At 35.9% G+C, this 21,084-nt stretch overlaps 1 protein-coding gene and 1 long non-coding RNA gene across 2 annotated transcripts in view; one reads left to right on the top strand and one right to left on the bottom strand.

Moving 5' to 3' along the window:
* The window catches only part of prlrb (prolactin receptor b), a 24,410-nt gene extending 16,493 nt beyond the window's left edge, over positions 1-7,917 (bottom strand). The window contains exons 1-2 of the mRNA XM_008418018.2: positions 7,693-7,917; positions 1,985-2,141 (exon numbers count right to left, since the gene is read on the bottom strand). Coding sequence (XP_008416240.1) covers positions 1,985-2,045 — 61 coding nt within the window. The 5' untranslated portion in view covers positions 2,046-2,141; positions 7,693-7,917. The remainder of the gene's footprint in view (positions 1-1,984; positions 2,142-7,692) is intronic.
* Positions 7,918-18,382: 10,465 nt separating this feature from the next.
* LOC103469936 (uncharacterized) lies at positions 18,383-20,654 on the top strand. Its single transcript, XR_534426.2, has 2 exons — positions 18,383-18,614; positions 20,370-20,654. It is a non-coding gene; the product is annotated as an uncharacterized LOC103469936 (long non-coding RNA).
* The last annotated feature ends 430 nt before the right edge of the window (positions 20,655-21,084 follow it).

Here is a 21,084-nt window from a genome sequence, read left to right as displayed (position 1 = left end):
CGTCACTTGGAAGGAAAGCTTAAAGAAAGGTAAGCTATGTGGACGTGATGCTAGCAAAGCTACAGAAACATGTTGCATCTGTGATGAAAAAAGTTGTCACTCATACGCTGAATTATTGTGCGGAGGTGTTATATTGGAAAACGCTGTGACCAAAGTCTGCATTAATGTGACATTCAGGAACAATCTAATTCTTCTGGACGGATCTTTACCGATTAAATTTATTCCAGCTCTAAGTATTTAATATCTAGGTGTTTTATGGAAATATGGATCTTTCAGATCAATTTGAGAAGCAATTTTGATAAGTAAAACTTTATTTTTTTGTGTCACGTAGCGCTGGGTGCTGGCCTTGGTCTTGGGTAGATGGTCTTGACTACAACTCTGCTACGTGGCTCCTTAGTTCCATGTCCTCCCCCACCCACCTTCTTTCCATCCCCTTTCTGTTGGATTTCTTTAAAAAATAAATGCCACTAGTGGCAAAAAAAAAGTGAAGTTTATGCTATGTTAGGACAGGAGACAAGATGTTTCCATTCCTGAAATTATGATGCATAGAATCACATATCCAAGTCTAAACTATGTTACAGAGAGTAAACATAATAAAAACATGCTTTATCTGTGGCATTGTTCATTAAAATGGCACATTTCTAATGTATTAAAATTAGATACGATCGGTTCACTTAATGATATTGTATTAGGGATTAGGTATTATTCAGCAAGTACTTTTACTTTTAATAYTTAAGTATTTTTAAAAGCCAGTACTTTTTTACTTTTACTTAAGTACAAATGTTAATGTGGTAGTTTTACTTTTACTTGAGTATATTTTTGTCTGTGTATTTGTACTTTTACTTAAGTAAATTTTTTGAGTACTTTCTCCACCACTGCTGAAACCTGAAACTGCTGCTGAACTGCTGCAACACGTTGTTGCTGTGTAACCAAAGAGTGAGTGAGTTGGTTGATTCCACCAACCTCAGCTGGCTGTAGCTCTGGAATAAATGAAGAGACCACTGCACTGAACCCCTTAGAAAACCTGGTTATTCCACCAAATATTGATTTCTGGACTCTTCCTGAATTAAAACATTAATATTGTTGTGTCTAAATGAATATGAACTTGTTTTCTTTGAGAGGTCTGAAAGCGCTGCATATTTTTTGTGATTTTGACCATTTCTCATTTTCTGCAAAAAAAATACTACGTTTTTGCTTGGAATTTCGGAGATATGTTGTCAGTAGTTCATAGAATGAAAAGACAATGTTCATTTTACTCAAACATTTACCTATAAAAAGTAAAATCAGAGAAACTGATAATTTTACAGCAACAAGCAGCTCTGCTAGAGTGTTTGTTTTAAAGTCTAAAGGAGACAAGCTGTAAAGAGGTTTGTGAGCTACAGAAAGATGTAAAGATAAGGGAGAAGAGCCATGATTGGTAAAATATGACACTATGTCACAATACAGCGCCATTGTCCTGAGTGGGAGAGAGGAAGTGCAAAAGTCACACAGAGATAAATGTCAAGGTAGCCCTGAAATAATCTCCATAAAAATGAAAACACCAGCTTCAAGTGGAGGCTATTCAATCCCTCTTTTTCATTTTTCTATTAAGCAGATTTGAAAAAAACTTTGAGCTACAATCATATTCAAAAGTTTCTAGTTCACTCTATCAGAGCACACGTCACACACAACCTTCTTATCTTTCTGCTCTTTTGTGATCTATGGTTTCATGGAAAGAAATTTGAGTGTTTAAGCTTTGAATTGCTAAATTTAAACAGATTAAATATCCTTCAGCTACTTAAAAACTGCAGTGGACTGTGAATACAGAGTAAGACAAACCACTTGCTTTGATGGAAAAACTGAACTTCAGTTCACAGAGAGGACAAATGTAAAACAAGAAGTATAACTACTTGTATTTAGGTTCTGCCTTCATTTTTAAAAAATTAATAAAACAAGCACTTTCAACACAACCTTCTGACAAAATAAATATCAAATGTTAACTTACTGCTGCAAACTCCGGCTGCTGACAGCACACAGAGCATAACCAAACCGAGGTGCGTCCTCATCCTGGCGTTACACACCGACACAGCCAAGAGAAACCAACAGCATGTCCTCAATAAAGTACTGTAAACACGGAGCTCAGCTGCGCGTCTTGTTTACACCTGAAACAGAGAGACATGCAGGGAAAACATCACATTTAACCCACACAATAATAAAACATGATATTCAAACTGAAGAGTTGAGATGTGACGGGAATACAGGAAGCTTTAAAAAAGTGAAGGTAGAGGCACTGACCACTAACTGATGACAAAACTACGAAAATGTTCAGCCATATTTCCTGTTGTACTTTAAATAAGACGTGAGTGAAAGTACCAGAGAGATGAAAGTAGGAAAGTGCTGCTGCACACTGCTCAGTCAGCTGGCTGAAAGAAGGTTATGGTGTATTTTACGATGAAAGGTGTGCAGAATACACAGAAATTGTACTCAAGTAAAAGTAGCACTACTTCAATATATTTTTACTCAAATAAAAGTAAAAAGTAGCCATCCAAGAGATTACTCAAGTAAGAGTAAAAAAGTATTTGGTAAAAAGTTTACTGATCAACTGATTAAGTTATACATAATATTTAAAAAATATATAATGTGAAGTTAAGTGGAAATTTTTGTATTTTAAGAACAAAAATGACAATAATTCATATAAATAACAAATAAAATCAGGTAAAACAAATTTTTTCCAAATGCGTTTCGTTTAATATAAAAATGATACAAGTTTAACAAAAACTGCAGCTGTGTGTCTGTGTCTGGTGAATTTTTGGTTAAAACATGTTTGTTTTTCACTTAGTGGGTAGAAAATTCAGAAATTTTACTCAAGAGTAGCAATGTTTCATAATAACATTTCAGCATACAGCATAGTAAAAAAAACTCCTAAAAGTTACTCAAGTAAATGTAATTGAGTAAATTTAACTATGTTTACGATACTTTCTATGATTTTTCAATCCTTTGGAGTCAATAAACTTTCTAAAATCAGTTTTATAATGTCTTCATTGAAAACATTGTCACTCTTTCATTCATCTGCTGGTTCTGTTGAATTTCCCTTCAAGATCAGACTTTCCTACAGAAAATTATGGCGCCCCCTAAGAAACCTGGTGAAAACAGAGTGTCTTCAGTCAGAGGCTTCTTCAAATTCGCTGTAATACAGACTGCTACTTCCTGCCACCAGTCATCAACATCTACAGCAACTCTGAAGAATTAATGAGTTTCAACAACATTTAGTTTCCCTTTGGGATCAATAAAGTGCTTTTGAAAATTTTCTTTTCTTTTGCATTACATCGCAAATTTTTTGCGTTCTCTCGCAATGTTGTACTAGTCACTTCATGCAACATCTTGAATATTGGAAGTCTTTCTGGTACAATCTAGGGTTTTTCTAAGGTTTTTCCATGTATGTTAATATCTCATTAGTGTAATATTTGAAAATGTATATATTTTACTTTAGGATACAAATGCACCACAAACTTATGTACAAAATGCAAAAGTTAAACAGGTCAATCGTTCTCTTTCCATTCCTTCTAAGCAGAAACTTTCCATGAGAAAGAAAAAATACATCCAGCCTATTTGGACTTTGAGTTATTTTCACAGGGTAATAAAGTCATCTGACAGTTTTGTCTTTTAGTCTGAATGGTTAGTAAAGGAGTGTTTTCATGAGCAGTCCCATCTCCACCTTACACAAACAAACATGAACACGCAAGTAGATCAATTTTCAACCAATTTCTGCACCAAAGAGTGAAGAATGGAGAAACACGTTTTAAAGGTCTACATATACAGATGCATTTTTAAATGGACATTTGTTAAAATTATGAGTGTACACAAAATAAACCAGGACGTATTTGTTAATTTATTGAGGTAATGCAAAAATACATGTGTTTGCCTTTAAGGGCCTCCGTAGAAAATAACTAGATTCTGTTTGAAAATTATTGGCCATCCTGTTAGATCTCAATCTGTCTTTTCTGATCACCAGACAATAAAAAGACAATTAAATTATTTTAGATGCTCTGCTAACCAAGCAATTAATCAATTAATCCATTACAAATTAAAATGAACTTGGTCATTTCTGATGATTCATCATTTTTAAAGTGCAGTTTTATTTACAAAGACTTCATAATCAAATTTATTTAAGGTTTTGATTGTACATAGTTTTTATTTCCTTTTTATTTATTGTTTTTAGCTGTTGGATTATACAATGTTTATTAGGCATTGAAAGGGTGAACTTGCATTATTATGGCAAATTATTTGAAAATGGTCTCAAAACAATAATAATGTTGTTTATGGGAATAATTACTGGGACAATTTATTATCCAGCAAAACTTCTTATTGTGACAAGCCTTCATTCCACTACTAATAACTTTCCAAAGACATTAGCCATGTTTTAAAATGTAAATGTAATTTTTCTATTTTCCCAGACATGCATAGCACTTGTAGTAAGGAATATTATTTTCTATAAAGTGATTTTTTTAAAACTTAATGTCAGGCACGTGCAGAGGGGGGAGATGGGGGTGCTTGAGCACCTGCCCCTTTTGCTCCTTACGCCCTTTTGGTCAAATTAAAAAAAAAAATGTTTTGTGTTTTGGTATTATTATTTTCTAAGCCCTCTTCTGACACATAAAAACATGTACTAAAATTCTTTGTTTTTTTGTTTCCTTTTTGTACAACATAATAAGCCGGTCACCTTGTTACCTTTGACCTTTTGCCCATGACGCATGACGCAATTGCCTCTTCCGCAGTGCAATAAGGTGGCTAACTGCGGAGCTCAACGTAGCGAACATTCCAGATTACAGAACAGTTTTTGGTGAATTATATTAAAAAAAAACGTTTTTGGTGAATAAAGTGGAGTAGACTTGCTAGGAAATTGTTGTAGTATCGTTTCGGCTTCAGCTCGGAGTAGCAGTTTAAGCAGAGAGGTAATGAAATACAACAGACACTGACAGGCCTCTGCATCTGCCTTTCTCTGAAGAACTACTGAGTGGGAGGAGACAGCCAGGTGAGGAAAACTGTTCTTATCTATCGATTCAGTATTTTTATCATACAGACATTAGGCTGTTGTCGTTGTGCCATTAGCTAGCTGCTATCAAAGCTAGATAACTGAAAAGTTTCCTCCCTGTGTACGAGGCACATCGCCCATCCAATCTTCTAATTTCCTTTGTTGCATAATGTACATTGCATTTATTCCAGCGTTAGGTAAATGTATCTTGAAGGAGAATAGCAGTTAAATAAAAGTCCAACAAGGATATTAATTTAGAATTAAAAATAACTCACCCTGAATTACCATGATAGATATAATGTATGTAATAAAAGTGTGTCATTAATGAAGGGCAAAAAACTCAACCCAGACTTTAAGTTTAGGGTCTGGTTCGCAAAGTATGAAGTTAAATTTCTTTCCCAATTATTCAATGGGAAAAAAAAAAAACTAACCTCAGTTAAGTAAAATAAAATTGTAATCAAAACTTTTGGAATTGTAATGATTTCTTTAAAAAAGAAGTTTGGTTTAAAAGACTTTTTTAAATTAAATAACTAATTTTTACCAAACATAAACATTTATTTGCACACATCAGAAATCTTTTGTTGTGATTTTAGGTTACTCAGGACGTCTTATGAGAATCACAAACAAAACTTTGAGTCTCAAACAAAAACTTAGAATTACAAGAAAAGATTCATGACAAACGCAAATAAGTTTGTTTTGCAAAAAAGAAAGTTAACTTCATGAGTCAAAAATGTGTGATTTAATTTTTTGAAATGTTTTTTAAGCAAAACTCAGTAGGCTTTTCTCATGGTGACATGCATTAACAATTCAATATTTGCTTTTGTTTTTTTTGTTTTTTTTTTTTTCGTTTTTCTGCAGTTCCACGTTAAAGTTTGATGCAGCTCCTGAATGGACCATCTTCATCTCCACTGCAGCAAACAGGCAGCTCTTTTATACAGATTACAGTCCACTAAAAGGTTGCATTGTGCCCTTGTTTATATTTTTAATAGTGCAATTCTGTAAAGACAAAATATGTCTGGTGGTCTAAATCTTGCTAAATTGCGGGTTTGAATATTGCAATACTTTCCTATAACAAATTAGACCTGCAGAAAGAAATGACAAATAAAATATCTTGCATATGCATAGTGTTATGCTCTATATGGAGATGTTCGATTGTATATGTCACATTTTTGTAATTTATCATTGTTTATTAAACTCTGAAAGCTGAGTGGCTTTGTTAATATTCTGTCCTAGAATGCGGTTAGATGTGCCCTTTTTTTGTTGTTGAGCACCTGCACCTTTAGTCGTCTCTGCACGGGCCTGCTTAATGTATTAAATAATATTTTCTGATGTCTAATTTAAAAAACTAAACATATATATATATATATATATAAAACAAATTATTGTGTTTCAAAGAGCCACTTTGCTTTAGTTGCACTAGGCAAATTTTGTTTGACAGGATTGAATGCAAAAACTGCTGTGTTGCAATTTTAAGTTAAATTGAATCATCACATTGCGCTACAGGGGTAATTGCTACATTGCGTAGTCTCTTGATTAGAATATCTGACAAACACAGATTCACTTGAGATAACATTAGGTACTTCCCTATTCCAAGGAGTTCATGTTTATTTAGATGCTGCAGGTCCAGATAGAGACACACACACAGTCAATGTGGGTTCTGAAATGCCGACATCCAAGCTGTAAATTCATGTCAGAGTGACTGCTCTGCTGCTTGTTCCACAAGTTTCTACACTTACTGGAAATTCACTGACTCAAAGGGAAAACTAAGAACCTCAAAGTGGCTTTTTCACAGGCTGACAACCTTGAAAGGTGTAATTTGTCTTCCTCAGGAGAAATATAAAGTGTATGTATAATGATGTGTGTGTCTGTAGATTTCTGAACATTTGTTTTTTTTGTTGTTGTTTTTTTCCTGTGCCACAAACACAGCGACAGCAAACTCAGTTTTGTGTAACTACACCTGCTCTGGCAAGTTTCAACAGGATCGCTTCCTGGTGCGTTAGGCGGGCCCTGCATGAAGCTTTATTTCCTTATTTCCCTACTCTGGGAGAAGACAAAACAAACTGCATGTAAAAAAAAATAAAACCAACTGTTAAACTGTCACCGCTTGTTAAAGCCTTAAACCTGAAACAATTTAGTCTAATTGGGAAAAAAAAGTATTTAGTGAGGATCTGAACAGCCGGAGTAAATTACAACCATTATATTTGACGTTGAAAAGCACATACTAAAAATATTGTTGGAGAAATGGTCACCAAGGAAACGGTGTTTCCATGCTGCTATATTTATTAACCTCACTAAAAAACAGCAGCCTTTCACATATGGTTATTTTATTCTGCTCCTTGGTTTAAAAATATTACAATATCCATAATAACACATTACTTCCTTTAAATAATCTTTATTAAATATTAATGTGATGGCAGAAGCATTATTTTAAAATCAGAGTTTAATCTAACTAAATTCATGATTACAGGACACTGAGTTATAGTAACCCGTGTGATGCATGTCACTACACGGTGTTGGATTACATAGTGTTGCTAAAGACTGCGCGCGCGTCCACACTCACGCGCACACCTCTTTTACAGAAAAACATCCCAAATTAATGATAAACAGCTGCGCTTCAACATCATAAACAGTTAAAAAGCAGTTTCTCTGTCGTATTTAAACATTTCAGAGGATGGACTCACCGCCTCGCAGGACTGTGGACGATCTTTATCAAGGTCTTCCGCAGATGTTACATCGCAGCGGAGGACCTGCTCTCACCTGGCAACCCCCTCTGCGCCACACGACTCAGGTATGACCACTTATGAGGAGCCGGAGAGGTGAATCACCGGGAAGGGAGGAGCTGCTGGCGCACGACCTACCCACCTGCGAGCCGGCGGAGACGGCAAAGCACGGCGAGATTCGTCACTTCGCCAGGTTTTCCAAAGAGCTCCAGACACACGCTTTCACTTTTGATGCTGTCACTTAATTTATGTTAGATTTTAAATAAATATTGGATATAAAAATAATATAATCTCAAGCAATCGTTCAGATATGATAGTCTACCTGTTTCAGTCCGCCGAGAAAAGGCGGACGGCTTTTGAACGCATCACGACACGCAGCAGAAGGGTGTGTTTTACCTGCGTGACTGTTGCAATGCTACCAGACAGGAAACCTTAAAAAATTTAAATGAGTGCATCAGTTTGACTCTGATGTAACTGACAATTAACACGTTTTTATCCTTCCTTTTAAATCAGCTGAATATTTTTAAATACTACCACCTCCAGACAAAAGCTTTTGACAATAACAATTATTATTATTATTATTATTATTATTATTATTATTATTATTATTATTATTATTATTATTAAATATATTAAAAGTATTATTATGAAATACAATTATTGAATTTTTGATATTACAAAAATTTCAATTAGTCATTAAAATTAATAAAAACAGCAAAATAGTGTCTCAATGTGCAGCAGAATATTGTTTTTTTATGCAGCATATTTTGAATTTCCCATGATCCATGTGAGCAAGGAGAACACCACCATGCATCTGTGGAAACCCTCATTTCTGCTCCGCTCTGCTGAGTCATATATACACCCATGTCTGCAAACATACAAAAGATGACCTTCAATTCAGAAACATCACTAAAAAGCAATGTCTATGCTTTCAAGTAGAAAAATAGATTTTCTGCTCCTTTTTAATTTGAATTAATTTGAAATTCAAGAATAAAATTTACATGTCTTGATTTCGATTGGTCAAATTTATGAAAGGTCAGGAGGGATTTCATTCGTTTTTTATATTACTACTTTTACTCTGATATTAATGAGAAATTATATTCCAAGTGTTTCCAAGAAGCCAGATTTCTTAAAGCCTTTTAAAAATGGTCTTGAGCAACAGTTTTCGTTTGCCTCTGGAGCCACTGACTAGAGTTAGTGCCCTATTAATCACTGACACAACAAACCCTCCCAAACTTAATGGATATATCAACACATAACACAGCAAAACTTAAATATGAAACTTGTTAATGACACCTTTTTGTTCCTATTTTCTCTGGTCTATTAAAGATGCTCTCTAACAAAGGTAGTTAAAGTACCCAAAAATTATATTCAAATAAGAGTAGTACTATTTCAATATATTATTACTCAAGTAAAAGCAAAATGTAAAGTAAAATCCAAGAAAAAAAAATTATTTCATAACTGATGATTTAAAAGTATGTTATGCAGAAATTCTAGTATTTTAAAGACTAAAACAAAAAAAGAAAAATATTTCCTGTGACAATATGTAGTTTATTTTATTCACTTCATCTCCAAATGGCACAAAAAACTCAGAAAATAAAAATATAACATTAATGCAAAGTTTGTGCAAAAACAAGAAGTCTCACTTCAACATAAACTGTAAGTTTACAATGCAATGCAATTGTATTTATAAAGCATTTATTAAAAAGTTTGTGTTTATATCTATTAAACAGTTTGTGTTTATATGCATTTTTGGTTAAAACACATCTGGAAGGGTAATACTTTATAATATTAGAACTTAAAAATAAAAAGTATGTGTTAAAGCTAGACCTAAAAGTACATTTTTTACAACAACTTACTCAAGTACATGTAATTGAGCATAAGTTAAAGTCAGTGGTGCAAAAAGTGGTTATGCACTGTATGCAACTCATAGGGGCACTGTAGTAGAGGGGGGGCAAAAACGATGTGGGGATTTTTTTTTCTTGTACTTATCAGCTGTTTGTGTATGAAATTATTAATAGAGCCTGAGGAACAGCATTGATTAGGAGCCCCTCCCCTCCTGCCAGCCGCTCTCCCCTCCCATACAGGTAGGGCTCACGTCCCTTCGAGAATGCGCTGAGGCGCGTTTTTTTTTTCTTCTTTTAAATTTGTAAATAAATTTCTTATATATTCTGCAGCGAGGTCCTTCTCAAACAACGAAGTAATGGTGGGTAACTATGGCAACCAGTGACAGTTTAAAAGCCCCCCCACTCTTTCTGCAGTCAGGTTGGCGCGCATCCACCGTGTTCATAAAAAATCTATCAGACAAGCCCACTCTGAATATCAAATGAAACTGTGACATCACAATGTGACATCACAATATAACTCCAAAGGCAGAATTCTGACATCACCAGTGATTATATAAGCTCGTCACATCCATCTACTTTCATCACAACCTGTTAGCAGCCGTTGTTGATAGTTTCTGGAGAATTTACTTAGCAGATCACAGTAGGATTTTCAGCTTTGTTTTTTGCACATTTCTTTTGAAGATTGACATCTTAGAAYCTAAATCAAGCAAAGGTTACAATGCAGTCCATCKTTASAGARGAGGAGACAGTCGATGTAGCAGAGAAGGAACAGCCCTCTACGTCTGAGGAGCAGCCACCAACAACGACAATCAYCAAGAAGAAAAAGATAACAATTCAAATGTGGTTAGGGACACAGGCCCCCACTGATCTAAGGACTCCAGCTGGAAGTACTGGAACGGAGGACATTTTACCGGTTACCAAACAGGAATTGGTCTCCMTAYTGCAGAAGACACCAGAGAAAGAACAGCTCTCTAAGTACAGCTMTGAAAATGTTAACAAGCAGGACACTTTTCTGCTTGAAGAAGAAGGCTTAAAAAATGAGATTTGCAAAGAGGAACCTGTGATTTTTACAACAMAARCAAGTCAACCAAAATGTRCATGTGAAGCCAAATTTAAGGAAGCTGAACTGGAATATATYGAAGTACAGAAATGCTTAAWRAASCAGCTTGATGAKATGTTTGATATAAATAATAAACTAAAAGCTAAAYTTAAACAGCAGGATGATCTGATGAGGAAAATACTCTCAGAGAGAAGTCAACCCATGAAGTCAATGGTTTCTGTTGAAATACAAGACAGCTCAGAGCAGGAAGCAGTGCATTACCAATCTGCTTTAGTGCAAAAGGAGATGGACGTACAGGAAACCAGTGATCAACTAAAACCAGTTTGTCAAATGATTTTGATGCAAACTGAAAACGTTTCTGGAACAAACAGTGAACAAGACATTTTAGAACCAGAAACAGTTGATAATCAGACCGCCTCCATAGAATATTACATTAATTTGCTTCAAGCAGTGATCTCTGGGGCCCAGCAAATCTCTGCAGAGGAAATGAGACAGGCAGCTATGAATTCTGCCTTTGAATTAGAAAACCTTAAAAGTAAAAAAGTTTCTGTAGTAAATACTGAACAAAAAGAAGTTTCTACACCAGAAAAAGTTGGGAATCAGACCGCCTCCATCGAATATTACATTGATTTGATTGAAGCAATGATCTATCGCAACCAGCAAATCTCTGAAGAGGAAATGAGACAGGCAGCTATGAATGCTGCCTATGAATTGGAATACCTCAATCGTAAAAAATTTTCTGGAGTAAATAATGAACAAGGAGACGTTTCTCTACCATTAATAGTTGAAGATGAGGCAGCCTCCATCATAAATGAAATTCATAGAAATCGGGAATCAGAAACTAAAGCAGTTGAAGAAACAGCTGAGCAGAGCAATATCTCTGCACAAAAAGAGAGACCCAGGGAAAACCCTTCACTGTGGAGCCGAATCAAAAAGGCTTTCACTCCAAAACATCGGCGCAAGTACAAAGACAGACATTAAGTATCTCCAGCGTAGACATCAACTTATGTCTCTGAGTACATTAGATTTGAAAGGGGGGAGGGGCCACCTGTGGGTTGTTTGATTGGGAGGAATTGGAGAAAGATGTTGTTGTTAATTGGGCATTTTAATATTAAAAAGTCAGGACTGCACGGGGGGAAACGTCTCCACGTGTAGGTGTGGGTTCACTCCGGGTGCTCCGGCTTCCCCCACGTTCAACATCATCAGGATTCATGTTCATCCATTGTAAGGCTTTATTTCTAATTCTAAACAGAAAATAAGATAACCACATTTATTAATTAAAGGGAGATTTAGAAAAAGAGCCTTTTAGAAGTCTAAACCTATACAAATTGGGAAAAATGTAATAATCTTTCTGGGCAAGATCTATCTGTCTGTCTGTCAATATAAAGAGAGGTAGATATATAGATTGATATCGATATATAGATGTAGATATGTATATACATATCTATCTATATAGATATAACTTTCTCATATATATGTGTGTCTCTCTATACATATATAATCTATGTATAGATATCTCTATATATCTATATATTGAAATCAATCTCTCTCTCTCCACATATAGAGCGACATTTTCTATATATGTATACATATAAATCTATATATCTTTCTCTATATATATTTCAAACTATCTTTGTGCTATTTTTATTTAGTGATGCACCGTAATTATATTAGTTGTGCTACCACTCCTACGCCACTAGAGGCAGTAGCAGGCTCGAAAAGAAGCAACTAAGGAGCAGATTTAGAAGTACACAAAAGCTACATAATTTGTTTAAAACTGTGAGCTGCGCTGAAATAAACAAAGGGGTGAAGTTCAAATACATGCCGAGAGTGAAACTCCTTCCTAAAGATGAAGCTGTATCACAGATTTTTAAAGAAAATAAAAACGGGAGACCGCGGATAATTATTGCACTCACTTCCGGAGTGCAATAATTCCACTTCCAAATAACATGAGAGTGACAGTGGTCCGTCCCCGCCCCTTTCTGTTTGCTGCAGCGAGGTCCTTCTCAAATATTGTGAAAATAAACCTTTTACTTTTTCAACATTAAACACGTTTGTTAGGATTGTGTAGGAAAATTGTTGATATCTTTTATAAATACAGTGTTTTGTGGTCAATATTATTTCACCACTTTATTAACGTGGGTTGCCAGTTTGGATAAGGCTTCCTATCAAGCTATAAGAATGATAGAAAACATGCTAACAAAATGCCTCAGACCTGCAGCCCTAGGCGGTTCTAGACACAGGCCAACAGAAGTGGCTCTTTGCCTCACTTACATGCTGAATGATTAAATATTGCCCTGTTTTTTGTTTTGTCCTCCTTTAATTGCCCTGTAGGCAGCAATTAATTCACATGTATGTACATTTATTATTATTGATACTTTAATTAAATATAAGTTGTACAAGTTTATGTCATTGGGGCGGGGCGCTGATGACATGTTCGCATACACCCAGTGGCGCAAAAAGTGGGTATGCAGGGTATAGGGGTGCAGCACTAGAGGGGCCGCTAAAACCCCGCCTGGAGGGGGCGGCGCGCCGATGAGGTTTTCCCATACACTTCAGCGCGCCTTACGCTCCTTCATCTCGCGCACATAACCAGTTAAATGTAGCGAGTTTTACCCTTCACGTATCGTCGCCTCGGTGGGGACGGGGGGGGATTTAGCAAGTGAGCGTCGGTCCTTCGGTCCTTCACCCTGACGACCCTTCCCTCGGGAGGGGGATGGGGGGGAATCTATGTTTTCGCATCCACCCGAATAATGTGTAGTTGCGCCACTGCATACACCTCAGAACCACCTGCGCTGCTGGTTAAAGTGTAACCTTTCCACTCCAGAACGTCAGAAAACACAAGATATTACAGAAAAGCAATGGAAACTTTGCTTTGTGTGTATTTAGGATGATGACATGACATGAGGTAAAACAGATTTCTACACAGATTACTAAACATTTGAGTTTAGTTACTTTTGCAGCAAGAAGGTTCTGGGTTCGATTCCCGGCCTGGGGTCTTTCTGCATGGAGTTTGCATGTTCTCCCTGTGCATGCATGGGTTTTCCCCGGGTACTCCGGTTTCCTCCCACAGTCCAAAAACATGACTGTCAGGTTAATTGGCCTCTCCAAATTGCCCCTAGGTGTGAGTGTGTGTGTGCATGGTTGTGTGTCCTGTGTGTCTCTGTGTTGCCCTGCGACAGACTGGCGACCTGTCCAGGGTGTACCCCGCCTCTCGCCCGAAACGTTGGCTGGAGATGGGCACCAGCACCCCTCCCGACCCCACTGAGGGAAAAAGGGTGCAAGAAAATGGATGGATGGATGGATACTTTTGCAAAGGATTAAGCCTTACAGGTCGGACTCTGATGACCCCTGATGGATATGGTCGCAAATTGCAAAACTGAAGCAAACGGTGACAGTGATTATCTTCTTAACTTTCATATGACAGGAATCCGGTTATTTTACTCGTTCTGGTTAGTTCCTGTTCATATTTGACTCTGTGGAAATACGTATGGTAAGTTTGCCTGCATTTCCTGAAACTGTGGAGCAACTTCCCAGAAAAGTGGCAGTCTGAATTCGAGCTACTTCACAAACCTGAACAGCTTCTATTTTTTCTCAACTCTTTCCTGTGACGCTGACACGAATGATGGTGATTATTGGAAGAACATGCATGGCGGAAATAATTGCTGAGCTTGAACTCATTGCTCTTGCAATGAGTTTTAGAGAAAATCATGAGTGATGCAGCAGCACAGTGGGAAACATTTCTGAAAATCACTTTAATAACCACTTCAAGCAGGTTTTTATAATAATTAGGCTTCAAATGATTGCTGAAGGTTTTAAATAGTGAACTCTGGTCACAAAAGACTGCCAAGTATTTCCACATTTTATATGAACATACAGATTTTTACAACAGAGTAGATAGAAAAAAGGAATACACTTTTACCAAAAAAACTCACAAATTTAAACAAATAATCTCAGAAATTTTTCTATAAAAAAGAAGAAAATTTCTGGGTTTCAAAAGTAAAAATCTCAGAAATTTTTAGATTCATCTCAGAAACTTTCTAAAAAAATTTCTCAATTTTGACTTTTGAAACTGAGAAATTTGTAATTTTTAGAGTTTAATCTAGAAACTGTCTTGTACATTTTCATCCACCTGTTTAGAATTTCCCTTGATTAGTTGATCAACATATTTGATGAATATTGATCATTTAATGATACCATTTGACAAAATGTCATGTTTGTTGCTTGTTTTCATAACTGGTTACTGTATAAGGTTTTTATTGAACTGACTTTTTGCTGAAATGTTTTCATGTTGAGATATCTGGTTGCACTGGATTGTATTTAGGAGTACCAGACCACAGGGGCTGAAAACAAACCACAATTTCCTTAGTTATGCATAGTTTTTACTTCCTCCTCACATTAATGTGCAATACTATCCCAGTTAAATATTGGCGTGCAGCAACAGCTCTTATTAATGCTTTAACTGTCATAATGGGATGGTTGGTGGTGGTGAGAGATAGGACACAGGCAGACCCAGGATGAAGTGATGATGAATTTAATGATAATGTCGAGGTACAGCACAACGGGGAGCACAAGGAAGCAGACTGGTACACACCACAACTAAGTTAGACGAGGATCCAACGAAGAACAGACAACAGGTGGGACTAAATACACATGGGGTAATCAAGGGAACAGACACACCTGGGAGACAATCAACGAAGAACACAGACAACAGGTGGGACTAAATACACATGGGGTAATCAAGGGAACGAGACACACCTGGGAGACAATCAACGGGGAAGACGCAGAGACAGGACTCAGGGAACAGGATCACACWGAAAAACTCAAAAATAAACACACAGAAACACAGATCACGACATTAATAAGCTTCAGCAGAGGCAGAAATCACAAAGACGAAGATGAAGACAAAGTAATACATCAGTCTACTTTTTCTCAAAAGCAATAAAGCAGGAGAGACAAGTGACACCCTGCTGGTCTTCAAATGGTGGAATCAATATTAAATATGAGCTGACAGATGCTGTCTTTATTGCTGTGTTATCCCTCTAACACTGTTGCTAAGTGTGTCGTTCAGATGGTTTTATTTCATTAACCATAACTGGGATTCCAATCTTGAAATATCACATAGGCTATAAAAGAAACTAACCACGAAGGAGCAGTAAAGTCAACTATTAAAATATTAGAAAATTGTTCTCCTGCTGTAATTGCATGTGGATCATGACCAGGATTATCAGTGTTATAAACACAAACCATGAGCTTCAGGTCATTCGGGTTTCAGGTGAAATTGACAGTAAATATTCAGACTAAATACTTATTTTTTTACATTCTTTGTTGCTCATATTTTTCATCCAGTTAAATAAACAAACACGGCTGTGCATGAACTGATAAAAAAACCCATCTGTGTGATGCATGTGGCCTTCGGTTACACATGTACACAGCTTGTGAATTGTGTCTAGTTTCCACTAAATGCCACTAATATCGTTCTGTTCCTGTAAATGCTCTGCAGAGTCCAACTCCCCATTTATTAGACATAACTAAACAGTATAAGCGTGAGGGATATACTAATAAATACAAGCTGTAACACTTAATAAACGTATTTTAAAGGTGATGTTTTGTGTTTCCTTTCCTTTTTTTTGTTACATGAAACCATTCTTAGATAATGAGATTTTAACCTGTTCTGCCTACTTTTAGCTCATTTTACAATGAGCTGCTTTAGGGCGTCTTGTCTCTTTAAATCTAAATAAGCTGCTGCTGGCCAGGCCCCCAACTCAACATTTACACTATCACATGAAAATGGCTGCAAACAGATGTGCAATTATACAACTGTACATCTTTGAAAAGCAGAAGTGCACAGGCAGCAGAAATTTAGCAAGTGGTTTCTGAATGGTAAGTCAACAGCAAAACACTTGTCTTTTCCAGTAACCATTGTACAGCAGGAAAACCAGCTGACCAAACATGCTGGGTGTCAGTTGGGTTGCTAAGTGACGAGGTGGGCTCAGGTTGCTAGATAATTGCGCAATATGACTCAACATTCAGGAGGTTTTTGAAACTGCTTTTTTTACAGACACCAAAAACATTAACTTACGTTCATTTTAACTTATTGCCCAAAAAGGTTCATTGCTGTTTTTAGAAGGAACTGAGACCCAAATGGACGTATAAAATGTGAAAAAGTGCTTTTTCACAAAAGGTCCCCTTTGGAGAAATAGATTTAAGTAACTTTAGTTTTTGAACTAAAAGAAATATCCACTTTTGCATACGTCCCAATGTCTCCAAACTCACCTGTATATCATTTTTATTAAACGTCCCTTTGGTCACCAACCCCCCTCATTGCATTTGCTAAATTGTGTTTTTTCAACGTTAGCAAAATATCAACGGAGTTTTGCTCACATGTGAAGGAAACTGAGCGTCAGTTTTCTTAGTCCAGGTAAGATGTTTGACTTTCTTTTGTGTTTGTATTTTAATAATTTCTTTGTTGTTTGTTTATATCTTGTTATGCCATATTCTGATTCATTAATGTTCGAAAGGTCTTGCCATACCAGTTCATCGCTTTATGTAAGTTATTCTTGTTTTCTATTTCTTGTATATCCATCCATCCATTTTCTTTACACCCTTGTCCCTCAGTGGGGTCGGGAGGGTTGCTGGTGCCTATCTCCAGCTAACGTTCCGGGCGAGAGGCGGGGTCACCCTGGACAGGTCACCAGTCTGTCACAGGGCTATTTCTTGTATATTCACAGTTTATTTTCTCTGTGATTATTTGTTAGGGTTTTCCTCTCTGGTTCTAGATCATTTGAGTCTCTGCTGATTTGTGTTTATTTTTCATTTTCTCTGAGCCGACTGGCTTTCTCTCACAGCTGCACCCATTTGATAATCAACCACCTGCTTCTTGGTAGCAATCACCCTGCTGGGCATCAAAGCCTTTCTGTTTCTGTAATTATTCAGTTTTCCTGATGATGTTTCCTCCTTTATTATTAATTATTATTATTATTATTATTATTATTATTATTATTATTATTATTATTATTATTATTATTATTATTATTATTATTATTATTAATATTATTATTAATTAAAATCACTCAGTTTCCCTCCGTTAGTTTCTTGTCAAGTTAAACATGACAGGAAGTACCTAAATACTTATGAGTGTGAAGTCTTTCAAATTGCAATCCAGTCTCCCTCAAACGTTTGATTTTACTTTTCTTCACAATCCTCTCAAGGCTACAGGTATTCCTATTGATTTTGCACCTTCTTTTCATTCTTTCAATTTGCTTTTTATTCATAACCTTCCAGCATTGCACTTGGAGTACACTAGTGGATTTTGCTGTTTGAGAAGGGTATTAATTTCTACTTGTTTAGAAAACCACAACGTCAACTGTCTTGTTAATGTAGGACATTAACAGTCAAAGCATTACATTTCACCAATAATATGTTTTACATTTTGTATTTACAAATACTTTTGGTAAACTCTGAGAGAGATTTGATTACGTTGTGATGACTGAAAATATTTATAACGTAAATAAGGGTAAATTATTCTATTCAATAACAAAAATGTTCCCTTGTACCATGCAGTGCTAGTAATTTCAAAAATTGTAAAAATAAGTACTAATATTTGTGTTTCACCTTTTTAATTGAATTAATAAAATAAAATAATACAGATGTAAATAGTTATGACATGACCCATAATAAAACTTGCACAACTATTCAAAGTCATTAGTGACTTTCACCTGGTCTCTTTTGAAAACTTTCATAAAATGCTCCTGTGGAGAGTGTATTTTTTTATTATTTTTTTGCAGTGAATGCTTATTTCAGCCAGTATAATCCTTTTCTTTCTTTTTCAGAATCCAGCAGGTGCCAATTATCGCTGTCTGGCACCTTTTTGTTCCCATGTTTCGCTTCAGAAAAGCCAAACAGTCGGAGGTGATCTAAAAACTGACCTCAGCGTTCATCAAAGTTAATCTCCATGGAAACAATCAAAGTCCAGGGTAAAACTTTTTATAGAAACTATAAATAATGACACTTTTAAGGCAAAGTTGCACTAAAGGTTCATTAAAAGTGTAAACTTTGCATTATTTGGACAATAATGACCTTTTTAATGCAAAGTTTTATTAAAATGTGCACTAAAGGTCCATTAAAAGTGTCAACTTTGCATTAAAAGTGTCATTATTCACCGAATGACACTTTATGACAACAGTAATAGACATTCATGAAGACTCCTTCGTGTTCATGACAGGTGTTACGTCATGTGTATGTCAGTGTTATGTAAAACCCTTAAAATAAAGTGTTACCATTTGTCTCTGTTCAGTCTGAATACTTCACACGTTTGCAGAGACTCAGATGTTTACCTGCAGTTTTCATGCGAGTCAGACTGTCTGTGCGTGCATCAGCCTGTTTATGACAGCAGCATTCTCTGTTTTGGGTTCTGCAAAGGGCAAAAGCAGAAAAAAGTGGTTTGATGTTACGCATACATATTTGAAGCTATATTTTGCTTTCTTCTCTGTGTGCAGCTTTGTTTTCTTCAGGAGGATTCTGCTGGCAAACGCTCAGACCAAATAAAATCTGTGAGAAGATTCACAGCTGCAGGAGGCGTGTTTTGAAAGCCGATAACAAAAGCTCTTTATCTTTAGTTTATATAGAAAGAATTCATTTTCAGATTTGTTCCTTCTAAAGTTTAGATCAGTGGAGCAAAGCATAAATTTGTCTCATGCATGGGCATTGAATGTGAATGTGGTGGTAAAGGTAAGAAATTTGATCCATGCATGGCTGCACATGGGTTTTTACAGCAGTCAGACATACCAGTTGCTCCTCAGTCTCCTTATGTTTGAACCCTAATCATTTCTGTACTTTTCCATCCTGCTGTCTTCACAGGATAATAAAACTTTGTTCATCTTAACTCAGATTTTCTGCTCTCTTAAATCTAAATAAATCACACATCCAGCTGAGGTCAAAAGTGTTTAATGCTAGGTGTGACTTGGTTAGAGTCGCAATTAATCATTACCACACTTTCCTATTTATAGCCTCTATAGTTCAAAGCTGTAAAGTAAAAAAGGTCATCATAACCTGTATTATAAAAGAGTAAAACTTTAGCAGGCTTTCAAAGTATTGTCGTTTTTGTTATGTAAGTTACCATTCAGTGGATGTTTCAGTTTTTCTTTTTTCTTGGTTTAAATGGAAACTTTTGACTGTTTAAACAAATTTGTTGTTGCATCTATAAAAATAAGCAAGCATTTCTTTGTCATGATCTTGTTTCTTAAAGAAAACCGTTTATGGTTGACTCCTAGTTGCATCTGTACTAAAAAGTGTTACTTTACTCATCAACAAAAAGTTATTTTCTTGAAGACAGACTTTCTTGAAATTTTTCCCAGTGCTCTATCTGGAAAAATTTGACACGTTTTGCCTTGAGTCAAATGTGTGATTTCCACACAGTTATCTCCACAGGAAGCAACATCAATGAACTTCAGATAACAATGAGCTCCTTCAGTTAAAGAAACCTCGTTGCAAGTCCAATAAGATAGTTGAGGACATAGTTTCTTAACTTTTTTTAATGGAAAAACAGATTTCAGATTTCTTCTTGAAAAAGTATTGTGTTTTTCTCAATTTATTTAACTTAGATTTCTTTAACCTGGTAAAGTCTGAATTATTTGTATTCTAAGAGAGTGTTCATGATTTTTACCATCACTGTGAATTGATTTTAGTTTCAGTGGAAAAAATGTTTTGAGATTTTTGTGTGTTTTTGTCAGAGAAGCATCCGGCTAGTCAAGAGGTCATCTGGGCATCGGTGTGTTTCCTCGAATCTCCAAGCAGCCAAAACACAACCTTTACTGACAAGGTTGTGAGTGAAAACTGATCTGTGCTTTTTGGATACACACACAAGATGTAAGTCAACATATAGAAGTGCAGCCGTTGTGTTTGTAAACTAAATAAACTTTCCAGCAATAAACAAGAAGAAAATGCGTCATCAACACAAAGGTCTTACATGCAGCGCAGCATGAATCCAAATCCCACTGAATAAAAAAATAAATGGACACAGTGACATTTTTTAAGTGTTTGAATATTAAATGTTTCGTCATCTTAAGTTAAATTGTTGTTTGAAATGCTCAACTGCACTGCAAAAACATAAAACCTCCCCTGATTTTTTTGATCTTCGGTAGTGTATGGTGCAAATATCTGAGAACTCTGAAAATAAGTAAGATATAGAAGCTTGTTTTAAGTCTATAAATCCTTAATATTGATGAAAAAGTTTTTGTTTCACGGGCTGATTTCATTTACAACATGGGAATAGCGTCTTATTTAAAATAATCTGCCAGTGGAAGCAGTACTTTTTCATCAACATTAAGGAATTATCTACTTAACACAAGCTGCTGTCTTGTTGAAAAGCTATTTATTTTAATTCAATTCAATTCTAAAATGCTTGCACTAGAAACTAGATCAAAAATACTTGGTAGGATTTTGTGT

Source organism: Poecilia reticulata, linkage group LG9, assembly GCF_000633615.1.
Source record: "Poecilia reticulata strain Guanapo linkage group LG9, Guppy_female_1.0+MT, whole genome shotgun sequence".
NCBI classification, from domain to species: Eukaryota; Metazoa; Chordata; class Actinopteri; order Cyprinodontiformes; family Poeciliidae; genus Poecilia; species Poecilia reticulata.
The sequence above is the reverse complement of the archived record's forward strand: the minus strand, read 5'-3'. Positions and strand labels throughout refer to the sequence as shown.